The sequence below is a fragment of the Ailuropoda melanoleuca genome, chromosome 1, assembly GCF_002007445.2.
Source record: "Ailuropoda melanoleuca isolate Jingjing chromosome 1, ASM200744v2, whole genome shotgun sequence".
Lineage (NCBI taxonomy): Eukaryota > Metazoa > Chordata > Mammalia > Carnivora > Ursidae > Ailuropoda > Ailuropoda melanoleuca.
In genome coordinates this window covers 118,276,097-118,288,686 of record NC_048218.1, presented here as the reverse complement: position 1 = coordinate 118,288,686, position 12,590 = coordinate 118,276,097, and the positions used below count along the sequence as shown (strand labels likewise).

At 43.6% G+C, this 12,590-nt stretch overlaps 1 protein-coding gene across 1 annotated transcript in view; it reads left to right on the top strand.

Annotated features, from left to right (window-relative positions):
- HECW1 (HECT, C2 and WW domain containing E3 ubiquitin protein ligase 1) overlaps positions 1 to 12,128 on the top strand; it is a 436,289-nt gene extending 424,161 nt beyond the window's left edge. The window contains exons 29-30 of the mRNA XM_034640683.1: positions 870 to 1,068; positions 8,206 to 12,128. Coding sequence (XP_034496574.1) covers positions 870 to 1,068; positions 8,206 to 8,317 — 311 coding nt within the window. The 3' untranslated portion in view covers positions 8,318 to 12,128. The remainder of the gene's footprint in view (positions 1 to 869; positions 1,069 to 8,205) is intronic.
- The last annotated feature ends 462 nt before the right edge of the window (positions 12,129 to 12,590 follow it).

Genomic DNA, 12,590 nt, shown 5'->3' with positions numbered 1-12,590 from the left:
TGACCTCAGGGGGCAAGTCCCAGCGTCTCTGCCTGGCTGTTCCAACCCTCTAAGGCTCCCAGTGAGCTTCCCTTCGGCCCTCACCAGACCCCGCTCTGTTGTAGTCAGCTTGCTGTTCCCTGCATATTTCTTCCTCATTCTCGGTGTCCTCCATCCCTCCTGCCCTCCACTCGCTCAAAGCCTTCCCGCACTCAACACCTCACTTCTCTCTTTCTGCCCCAGCCCACAAAGATTTCTCCCATGTCAGAGTGCCTCTTGCATTTGCAGCACTGCTGAATCATTTACTTGAACTGGCTGACCCAAGCTTGCTCTCCCAGCTCTACCGTGACACTGGCCCGACTGGCCCGACTGGCCTGAAAGCAGCTGCTCCAGGAGCACTAACGGCTGGGGGACACTCGGGCTTCTTCTGTTCACTAAGCTTGCCATTTACCTCCAGTCCTTCTTAAGTCCTAGACTCGCCCACCGTATGTGGTTACCAAGAGCTAAGACATCAGAACAAAGAAAATACAGTGAAATAATAGGTTGATAGAGGGTTTTGTCTCTTACGGTCCCAAGGATCTCTAGCTATTCCTTGTCTCATGTATACGAGGCAGGAAAATGGCTGGTGGGGTCCCAGGTGTTCACATAGAAAGCAGACATCTCTGACGACTTCCCTCAGACCATAAGATCTTTTTACAAAATGTCTATTTTCTGCATCTGCTTTTGCTGTGAAACTTGACCTCATTGCACAGATTATCTTAGACCATTAGAGAAACTGGCAGACTGACAGCAGATGTTCAGATCTCATCACACCTGCGATATATGTCACCTCTCTCCTTCCTCTTCCTCTCTGCGCATCCTCCCCATCTCCGTCCTTCTGCTCCGTTCAGGTTATCATGATGGGCATCTTGTGATCCGCTGGTTCTGGGCCGCCGTGGAGCGCTTCAATAACGAGCAGAGACTGAGATTACTCCAGTTCGTCACGGGAACATCGAGCGTGCCCTACGAAGGTTTCGCAGCCCTCCGAGGAAGCAACGGGCTTCGGCGTTTCTGCATAGAGAAGTGGGGGAAGATTACATCTCTCCCCAGGTAGGGGCTCCTGCCAGCCTTCAGGAAACCCACCAAAGAGGGCCAGTGTACTTTGATATTGGAGCTTGGGCGATGGTCCTTTGGGATAGACTTCTTTCCTGCCACCCAGACTATTGTTATATGAGTTCTTGGTGAAAGGCAGGTGAATTTAGACCCTATTCCTCATGGTTTTTGATTATCGATGGTATTTAGGCTGTAGTGTCATGGTCCATGTGTCAGTTGTGGGAAGTGATCCAATCTGTATGCAGCCCAATTTAACTTAAGGAGGAATGTCTCACCTGGTAAGGGCAGGAGGAGAGGCTGGAAGCCCAAAGTAGCCCTTCCAGCTCTGTATCCATACTTCTCCAGCACATCACTTGATACTCTGTAGGACGGTAATGCACACATGTACATGTCACATTTTTCCTACTATGTCTTAAAACATGTGAGGACAAGACCATGTGTATCTCAGGTCTCTACAGTGACTTCTATATAGCAAGCTGTCAAGATTATTACGAGTTAAATGCAATAAAGGAGACCCTAGGGATCCAGGCAATTTCACAGAATGAATTCCCTATGCCATGAGTTTGAACACTTCCCGGGTCCTTCCTAGGCCACCTCGAGCCACCTTTTCCTGCTCAGTGAAAGAAAGAGCACTAAAGAGATACTTCTGGATAGGTACCACAGTAATAAATACTGCTCAACAACAGAAGAAAAGATTGATCCATATTATTTTCTTCTACTATGGTATGTTCTAATTATAAAAGAAGATTCGCATTTAATTCAGCTGTTCCCACGCGGCCTCCCAGATACTATGGCTAAATCCCAGTGGAAGGGTTCACTGAACTATGATTTGCCTCCAGATCTCCCAGACCTTCTAATGTCCTGAAGACAAATCACCTGATGTCAGTGAGCGTCAGGAGGCCCAGGAAACAGAGCACATGCCCAGCTGGTCAATAACAGCCTAAAGCCTTGGCACGATTTTCAGCCCTGGCCACACCCACTAGCCCAGCAGACCCTCGGTGCTCATTCACGTGGGTCTGCTGAGAGCTGAGCCTACTGAATGAAACCTGGCAAGAAAATAAGGCTTAAAAAGGGCAAGATTTCCATTTGTCTAGTTTAATGATAGATTTGGAAGATGAAACAGTCTGTTTTTGTTTTAGAGAAATGAGTTTGCATCACCTTTTGATGAGAGCCCACACACCCCACCGCCAGCATCGTGTGCACCCTGAAGAGTGGCTAAGACGCAACCATCTACCTTCCTAGAGGAGCTCTAGTGTAGGAAGGAACACAGCCTAATAGTAAGAAATCACAACACAAGGTGGAATCAGAGGAGCACTGAGAGAGGAAGGTAAAAGGAAGGTGCCTTGAATATGGAGAATACAGACCAAATCCCGATCGAGTTGGGAAGAGGAGATGCCACAGGCAGAGGGCACCTGGGTGGGCAGTGAGGGGCGGTGAATTAGTAGAGGGGGATTCCAAGCTGAAGCAGCATCATGGGCAAGGCCTGGGCGTGGGAGATGGCCAGCATGTATTCAGGAAGGATCGCTGAACCAACATGGAGGACGAGATATCCAAAGTGATACCCTCAAAGGGGATGAGATTGAGAAAGATAGTTTGGTGGGTCACAGAGAGAAGACTCTGCTCAGAAGTCTCTGTTTTACTCTTTAGGGAATGGAACTAGGCATCGCTTTTGTCATTTGGGGGTCACAGATTGAGTCTAATTACATACTTCCTTTGAGAAGCTTTGAAATATACATTAATACTATTAACCCACACAAAGAGCTTATAAGATGGACGTTGGGCTTATAATCTGGCTATTCACATCTGGGCCAAGGCATTCCTTAAAAAGTTGCCGTTCTGCAAACCCGAGAGGATTCCCTGGGGAGGCAGAGATTCTGCCCTGGGCCAAGAGGGTCCCAAGAATCAAGTGCTGAGATGCCTCTGGGAGGACAGTGAAAATGACCCCCTGGATAGTAACCCCTAACTAGCCTTCCTTGTACATTTTATGAAGATCCAAGAGCCTAAAAAGGGTCACCGATGTGTCCAGAGAAAGAAGTAACTTCTGACTTCCAAGAACAGTAGTTTGGATAGACCTAGCCAGACCACGTGGCAGGTGGCAGGAAGCCCAGAGGCTGGCAGGAGGGCCAAACAGACACAGGGCGACCCAGGACTTCCCAGAGAACGTGAGCCCAGTGCAAACTGCCCACACTGGGAGGAGAGGTGGTCTGGAGCTGCTTTGGTCTAAGATCTGCCCCCTATGGAGTGGCAACTGGCTTCCCAGATGACAGTGCCAAATAGTGTCACAACCCAACCTGAATCCTAGCCCAGGCTAAATAAAACCTTTACATATTCAAGTCCTTGCCTCCTAAAAACTGTAGGAGAGTTAGGAAGGAGGACTTCGAGGGTAGTTGTTTCCAGGATGTAATTTTACAGTGTCTGGTGAAGAAACTTCAGTATCAGATGGGTGGGATAGTCACTGGGGTTGAGGTCAAGGTGCTGGCATGTTAGGGCATTGAACAGGTCATCCATGTGGACTCAGATACTACACAGTCTGGTGAGAACACCTGAAATGGGAAGGATTTAAGCAAAGTACCAGAGATTTTAATAAATGTAATTAGCTGGAAGGTCAGAAGGTATGGAAGATATATCTAGGTCCCTGACTTCCAAACTTTTTAACCACAGGCCACAGAAAGAAATATTTTACATAACCCAGTACTTGCATATCTATGTGCGTGCATGCGTGTGCGTGTGTGTGTCTGAAATACAAGTTCCTCAAAACAACACTTTACCTTCTTGCCTGCAGATAACATGCCCTATCTTCTAATCTATCCTATTTGATTGAAATAAAATGCCAGATAAAACCTGTAGTTAAAGGGAAAAATATCTAAATGGCACAAGATTCAAAGGAACAGGATTTTTTAAACATTTGATTCCCTCTTATTTTTTTATTTCTTTATTCAGTTTTATGGAAATATACTTGACATAGGACGTTACGTTAGTTTCAGGCATACAGCATGGTGATTCCACAAGTCTCTAAGTTATGCTGTGCTCGCCATGAGTGTGGCTGCCGTCTACAATGCTATGGCGATGCCATTGACTATATTCCCTGAATGTGCCTTTTATTATTGTGACATAGTCATTCCGTAACTGGAAGCCTGTACCTCCCACTCCCCTGTACCCATTTTGCCCATCCTCCCACCCCCTCACCTCTGGCCACCAGAAGTTTGTTTTCTGCATTTATGAGTCTGTTTCTGCTTTTTGTTTGTTTGATTTGTTTAATTTTTTAGATTACACGTATAAGTGAAATCATTTGGTATTTGTCTTTCTTTGTCAGACTTATTTCACTTAACATGATGCCCTCCAGGTCCTTCCCTGTTGTCACCAATGGCAAGATCTCATCCTTTTTTTATGGAGTAAAAGGAACGGAAACTTTTGATCAAAGATTGAAAAGCAATGATCTAGAATTGGCAGTGGGGAGTAAGCAGGGTGCTCACCCATGTCACAGAATGTGGCAGAGTGGTCACTGGCCATCTCCCCTTATGGGGACTGAGAAGGGATGCTAGGACTTGTAGGCCATGTCCAGGAAGGAAGAGTGGGAGAGTTTCCTTACTATGGAACAAAGACTGGGGAGGGGACAGAGGAGAGACTCCAAAGGAAAGAAAAGCACGGAAGCTAGTCAGAGTAGACACAGCACAAGACAGCATGGAGATGGAATAAAGGAGGGGAGAGAAACTTAGGGGTTTATATTTGAAGTAAGGATCAGGGATTCCAGAACTCTGAGTCACGGGCAGATTGGCATAAAAGTTGCAAACAGAATTCTAACAACATGCTGCAGGTGTAAACTGAGCCCAAGCCCAGGTGGAGGGGGAGGCCTGGTTAAGGTGGGCAGCTGGCTTACTCTCTAGGGATGGCTCTCAAGGGGGACGGGAGAGGTGATTTTGCCGCCCTACTGGACATTCAGCGATGTTTGGAGACATTTATTGTTGTGCTGTGGGCATCCAGCAGGTAGAGCTCAAAGATGCTTCTGAACACCTACGATGCACGGGACAGCCCCTCACAACAGTTAGTAAGTGTAAATGTTAGTAGTGCCAAGGTGAGAAATCCTGCTCTGTGGACCCTAAGGCTACAAGGGAGGCTTCAGGGAGCCATCGGGAGTTCGGAAGAGAAATTGACAACCACTGAGAAGCCATAGAGAAACCAAGGGGGGAGAGATGTTCAAGAAGAAAAGATGCGAAAGGCTTTTAAAGAGCTTGAGGATGTGGGCATAGAGAATGGGTCTCCAGATTTGGGGATCAGGGGGTTCTTGCAAAGGTTGGACAAGCGTAGGTTCAGTAGTGACAAGAGTGAGAACCATCTATAGAGTGAGGCTGTGGTTGGATGGTGGAAGAAGACGGCACGAAGGGAAGACAGGACTTCTGAAACCAGCCTCACAGCTCGCTGGACAACGAGCAGCAGAGAGCAGTGATTTGTTTGCTTTTAGTAGTATTGTTTGCTTTCGACCAGCCCTAAAGTGGTCTCTTCTGGGGAGAAGCATATTCTCTTTGGCATTGGATACCATTTTAATCTATAACTTGGAAAAAGTCAAGGAGACAGGGAGATCAATTGTGCAGACGATACAAATGAGAAGGGCAAATAGTACAGTGATTGACACGATCTAAATCCTGAATTATCTCAAAATGCCAGAATCCTAGATTAACACCAACAGAGTGAAAATTGAGCTGGCATGATTGAGAAGATCCATGTGGAGTTCCAGGTTATCAATGCACAAATAGCAGATCAGGGAGATTCACTTGCCAGTAGTTTATGTGGAAAAGGCTGAGGGTCATGCATCCCCACAGCTGTAACACAGTTCCTGCAATCCTAACTGCAATTGTGGTTGCATCAAGAAACTCTCACACTTAACTGATGATTCACAGATTACAAAAGGCATTTCTGTGTATTCTAACATCGGTTCTCACCACAAACCCCTGAGGTACACAGAACATATATTATTACCCCCATTTTACAAGTCAGAAAACTGAGGCTCGGAAAGATTAATTGACTTTCCCAAGGTGATAAAGCTAATAAGTGGCTAGACTGCGATAGAGGTCTTGCAACCCCTGGTTTCATGCTTTCTCCACCACCCCAACGCACCCCGGAGGACTGGGCCCAGTGCCCAGGGAGGAAAATGAGCAGACACTCTGTGCTGTCAGAACAACACCTGGAGGACTGCAAGCATTTGAGAATGCTAATTTGAATAATGATGTGATTGTGTTCGTTCGTTCTAGTTTACAGACTAGAATCTATTTAAGAGAGTTAACCAAAGTTGGCAATAAATACAGTAAAAGCAATTCAAAGAAACTCTGGGTGTTCACACAAGGTCTTGAAGCGGTGCCATTTGCTAATGCTTTCAGACTATTCCCAGAAATTACCTTTTACAGAATTCATTTGGTTTGCAAATATGGGATTTTTTGCTGTAACATTTCCACTCATGAGTGCCAGTTAAAAAAAAAAAAACTGGTGTCTGTTCATCTCTCACGCCTAACTAGTTCAGCTAGGTTCAAAAGCATACTTGGGATTTTCCTGCCCCACTTAACATAGTTAACCAGAGCCCAAAGTATGTCCTAGTTTTAATCTTTCTAAACATAGTGAAGCCACTGTAATTGTCATCGAACTCATTCTACTGAGTGCTCTTCCACTTTTACTCAGATGAGTTTAGGTAAAATATTTTAATTATTCTCTTGTGAAGTCAACATAGGCCTACCGGAATCTTAGATCATAATCTGAGACCTCGACTAATCGTGGCCTGTTTTGATGCTTCTTCCCACTTAAGTCCTTGAGGCCTAAGGCCGGGTGCACTGCTATCCTTCGCCCAACATTGGAGCTTGTGGGGGGAGGAGTTTGGGGAGTAGTTTCCCAAGGGCGATGAGGGAGCCATGACCAGGAGAAGGAGGAATGAATGTTGAGAGGCAAACACAACAGTATCCTCCCCCTGAACACTGCATCCACCTCATCAGGAACTCTGAAAACAAAGGTATAAATAATACACAACTTCCCTGGGGATCTTCTAATTAGAAGAATTCAATATCCCAGATGAAATGCAAATGAAGGGAGAAAGGTTGCTGTGGTTAGAGTTTTGTTCATTTGTTTGTATATATACTTGTTTTGTGATATTTTATCTTCTTCTATTTTTTATTATTTTATTTCATTTCACCGTAATGTGCCCTTTTTTGTGCCGGTTGGCTTCTCAAACCACCATTGCAAAACACCACCCCTTCTAGGGAACAAAAGGCATTAAGTTAATCTTGAGCCGTACCCATCCACCTTCCTCCCTACTTTGGTACAGCCTTTGGCCTCAACCAGAGATTCCATAAAAGCAAAGAACATCTGACAGGGAGAAACTAGTCAAGTGAGTTGACGTTCCACAGGAGAAACCTGTTCTGGGCCTCTTGGGCTCCCCACTGAGCCCTGTACAGGTGAGACAGGGTCTGGTTCTGGTCTGTGCATCAGAGCAAGGTGGGGGAAACGAGCCCTTATCTAAACCAGGTACTGGCGTGTGTGGGCCCAGAGGAGGAACGAAGGCTATGACAAGCAAGGCAGAACCCAGGGCACAGCGTTGCTCCAGGAAACCAGGGAAGACTGTTCCATATGCTCCGTGGTCCTTGGAAATGCAGCATCCTGGTGTCAGGTCAGCTGTGTCTCCCTGAAAACAGAAGAGTCAGACTGTCTCCAGGGCTCACCTGACTTGATAGAGCTTTGGATCTCAAAATTCCAGGGCAGCCGGTGGTACCCGTACATCAATGCACACAGTTTACTGTGGTGCAGAAATCAGAGCTGGGCAAGGAGCCTTGGGAATGTGATCCTCTAATAATAATTACATTTCTGCCTCCTTCACTGATCACATCTGCGCTCATACCTCAATAGCAGAATAAAGCTGACATCCTAGAGTTGCTGACGGATTTGCCAGTGACTGGGGTTGGCTTATAAATGCAAACCATCTGTTTCCAGTTATTCTACTCCCTCGGCTGGTTTGTGTGTGTCTAGAAGGCTGCTGTTCTGAGTTGCAGGGCTTTCTGGTGGTCCCAAATCATGGCTGTGTCTACAGACGGATCACAGATACAGATACCAATGTACCTTTGAAACAAACGCCTTCACCAGTCTTTTTTCCCCATTCAGGGCACACACCTGCTTCAACCGATTGGATCTTCCACCGTATCCCTCCTACTCCATGTTGTACGAAAAGCTGCTGACAGCAGTAGAAGAAACCAGCACCTTTGGACTTGAATGAGGAAATGGAAACTCACCTGACATTTTCCCGGCAGTCACATCACCCTTTCTGGGGTGCTCCGCTTGCCCTTTCCCTGAATCGGTCTCCTTTGATTTTGGTATCCCATGATTTTTATTTTCAAACCAAATCAGGATTGACAAAAGCTGTGCATGAAGAACTGCCTTCTTCTGAGATCCAACCTTCAGGCTTATCTCCTCTATTCTCGATGAACTGCTAGCCTGTATGCAATATTAAACAGCAGCTGTCTCAAGGTCTGTGTGCATCTCCACATACCTCCATTACTAACAATGAAATAGGAATGCAAGTTATGCTACACTTGACCAAATGGTAATAAAAGTTTACTTCCATTTATATAATTTTAGGGAAATTTGAGCATTAAGCATTCCGAGCTTTTATACGCCCATGTCTTCTGAGCAGAGCCACCATTTTTTATAATTTCTAACAACCAACTCCAGGTCTAGGAGCCAATCAACAATTTCTTTTCCTCCCACTCTCCTTTTCCCCGTGCATACCATCCATCCAAAAACAGCAGTGGCAAAGCGGAAATTTTTGTACATTCAACTCATGAGTCATTATGTGGCATCAGTCCCATCAGCTGGAACGAGCCTAGACATACGGTGCAAATATTACACTTTCCAACAAATGACAACAGCAAGGAAGACGCCTCCTGCTGATGCAACACAGTGCATCTCAACGGTGGTGGGGATTGTGGCTCAATCCGAGTTGAGAGAAGTCTAGGCGGGGCGCGTCCCTGGTGAACGCTCACCGCACAAGAAGCAGAAACTTGTGCGCATGGAGATCTCGCTACATAGCGTAAAGATGAGGCTTCTACCCCCACTGTGTTGTGTAGGATGTGATGAAACAAACAGGAGAGAGGGAAGAAGGCCCTGTTTGGTTGTTTTGAATACCTGAGTTCTGTACTGTTTTATTTTGGTTTGCTTTCTTCAGTCAAGGTACAGTTCTCCTTCACAAAGGGAGAAAAAAAAAACAACTAGATAATCTCATGACTTTCGTTAAAGGTAATTGTCCAACCAACTTTTGTTTTAACTTTGATATTGTTTTCTTCATGCTACTTTCTTTTTTTCTTTTCTTTATCGTCGTGTTCGGATTCCTTCGCATCTGATTGTCCACAGGGACACGTTAAATGAGAAGCTGCAGAGAGTGCTGTTGCTTGTTCGGGATCAAGGGCAATATAATACTCCTTTATCCACACAACCCTCCAGGAGCCGACACCTAACGCCCCCCAAGGCACATCGATTTGTCAAAATAGATATCCAGTTTCTTTTAGCACTCAGTAAAGAGATATCTCAGAAAACTTAGTGTTTTCAGAAAAACAGTCGCAGGCTCCAAAGACAGCCTAACCTCTTGATTATATTTGGAATAAGCCCAAACATAATGGTCATTTCTATTTTTCTAACCTTGTTATCCATGTTGTCTGAAATGTGTCATAAGTGAAAGTGTTTTTCTTCACTGGGAAAAGATGAGCTTGAGGGGCCCCACTGTTGAGATGTCACATTGTTACTTCCAATATATTAAACAAAAGAGAAATGTGAGAAATGTAAGACAAAGTTAATTGGACAGGAAGCCGTGCCTGGTGCGCATTGTATCAGTGTGTGTCTGGGCACTGAGTTGTGTTTCCTGGGCTCCAAAATGAAACTTCTTTTAGTAGGAATTATTTATAATGCCCAGCACCCTTTGCTGCATGTATCTATTACCAATCAGGAAATAATATGTTACAGAAATGTAGCTTTCTATTGCCCTCTAAAAAGAATATTTACCAAGATAAGATGGAATGTGTAAGTTACATAATACACATTTCAGAGACCTGTAAAATTCAGTACACATTTCAGTGTCTGAAAAGTTATGGGTTCTAATGGAGCTATTATTTATGAAATCAGAGCATACGGATTATGCAAATCATTTCACCATTTTACCTCTTTGAACAGCATCTCTAGTATAGGGTGTCTTTCATGTTTAGAACCTGGTGTTACCCATGTGGAAATACTCATCAATTCAAGCACTCGATTCTTTTTTTAGTCCTTATTTGTTAGGCACTGGCAAGGGAGGAAAATGTTCAGAAGAAGGAACCTACTCCTGGGAGCTTTGCAATTTACACAAATATCTAATTAATATATTAATTACATTACTTAATATCTATTCTACCCATACCCAGAAGGAACAAGGTATCCTAGAAAATATATAGAGACAGATAACTTGGGCATAAATGGTTTTTCAGCTAACTTTGCCTTCTTCCTATTCCCCCTCCTCCCACCCTGATGCCCTGACTCTAAAAGTATCCCACAAAGCATTGCAGGATCAGTATTTTGTGAAAGTATAAAATTCCAAAAAGAAATACTGATGTCCAAGTCAGCTCAAAGGATGCAAAGCTTGCTTCACAGGGTCCCAGATTCTACTACAGCTTTGCATAGAATCCTAAAAGAAGGTAAACATAGAGAAAAAGAGTCCATACAGTTGTTATGGAAAAATCCTATGATTTCTCTATGTTCCAAGTGATGTTTCTTTAGCTATTATTCCCTAATATATGAGGCTGGAATACATGTAAAGTGTGTGTGTGTGTGTGTGTGTGTGTGTGTGTGTGTGTGTGTGTAATTATGCTATTAATTCCACTAGCTGGAGGTGTAACCCTCTCCCAATCATATGACACAATGAGTGAGGCAGACCTGTTTGTTACCACTTGTATTTTTTTTTAATCTAAAGTATGAGTTTTCTCCTTGGAGGCATATTATAATATTAATCACTTATAAACCACAATTCCCCTAAAACAAGACCTTTTAGAGCTCGTTTGGGTAAGAGTATATTACCCTTAATTGGGGAACAAATGAGAACAATAAATAAGAGAAAACTTACATTTCAAGTAGAAAAATACTTTTAAAATGCTCTGAAGTATTATAATAATTTCATAGATATGACATTTTATTCTGTGATATGAAGATGATAATCCTAAAAATTGAAATTGCCTCTGCTAGGTCAGGAGTTCTTTGTAACTTCCTGTGTATATAAGTCGGCAGCAGTCATGAGAACTTTTTACTACCATCACCAATGTAGCACAATTGTTTGAAGGACAATGAGGAAATTAAGAAAAAGAGACAAAGGATCCTTTGGCAGACTTCTAAATCTTTTTTCTCTTTAATACATGACCATATGTCCATTAATGGTAAGTATCTCTGTATGGCAAGTTGATAAGCCAGACTTTCCAGAACAATTCTAATGTTACATCTTTGGTATCTGTCAGTCCATGTGTCAAACCATGTGTCCAAAATCTGGGTTCAAAAAATTTCTCAGTTGCCACAAATGTTTTCCCAGTCAAGATGAAACACTTTCAAATGAAAGTAGTTAGAACTTTACATAACAAATGTGGTGCTTTATTATTATTATTATTATTATTATTATTATGTACTTCAGTGTTCATTATTAAAACTACTGCAATACTATATCATAAAAATCTGGGATGGATGTTCTAGCCATCATAAGGTCCAAAAGAGAAAATGTTATTTTCCTGTTAGTGACATGTAGTCCCTTTGTTCTAGTAGAAAAAAAAAAAAAAGGTGCCTAGAGGTAGTAGATAGAGTAAATATTGTTCCATTAGCCTACTTCCTGCAGCTTCCAATTTATCTAAGGAAATGTCTATAACAATTTTGTTAAAAGTCTTTGTTCTAGTCCATAGCAGGAGAAGTCCACATTACTGGGCTGATTTTGCTTACATCAACAAGAAAAATGTCATGTGATACTCAGGCCGAGCTTTCTCTTCCATCATATCACCTTCAAGGAATGTCAATAAACTCACTTTGGTATGGCATTGTGTGTGCTCCTTATTGCAAACACAGGTCTAGGGTAATGCATAACAATTTGCATCATGCCTGTGCTCTCACTGGATGTAAGCAATTAAACAACACGGAAGGCTGCCAGCTGCCGTGATAAACAATCCCTGGAAAATTATTTCTCAAAAAAGCAGAGTATGTATTCACAAATCCGTGAATAAGGGAACAGGTTGTGTAACGAGTTCCTTGTGTATGCCTGTCAGGACCGTACACAAGCCACGTGGGCTTCGCTTGTGAGTGTCCTTTACGTTGAACCAGCCATACGCAGGCTTACTAAGTTCCTACACGTGTAGATGCTTCTACAAAGACTTCAGGCTACAGCCTCACACCCAGTGGGAACCTGAGAAAAGAGTCAGCACTAGGCAAAAATGTGTCCAGTGGCACATATCAGAGCTCCCAATATCACAATGGTCTTGGGGGCCTGTAAAAGAAAA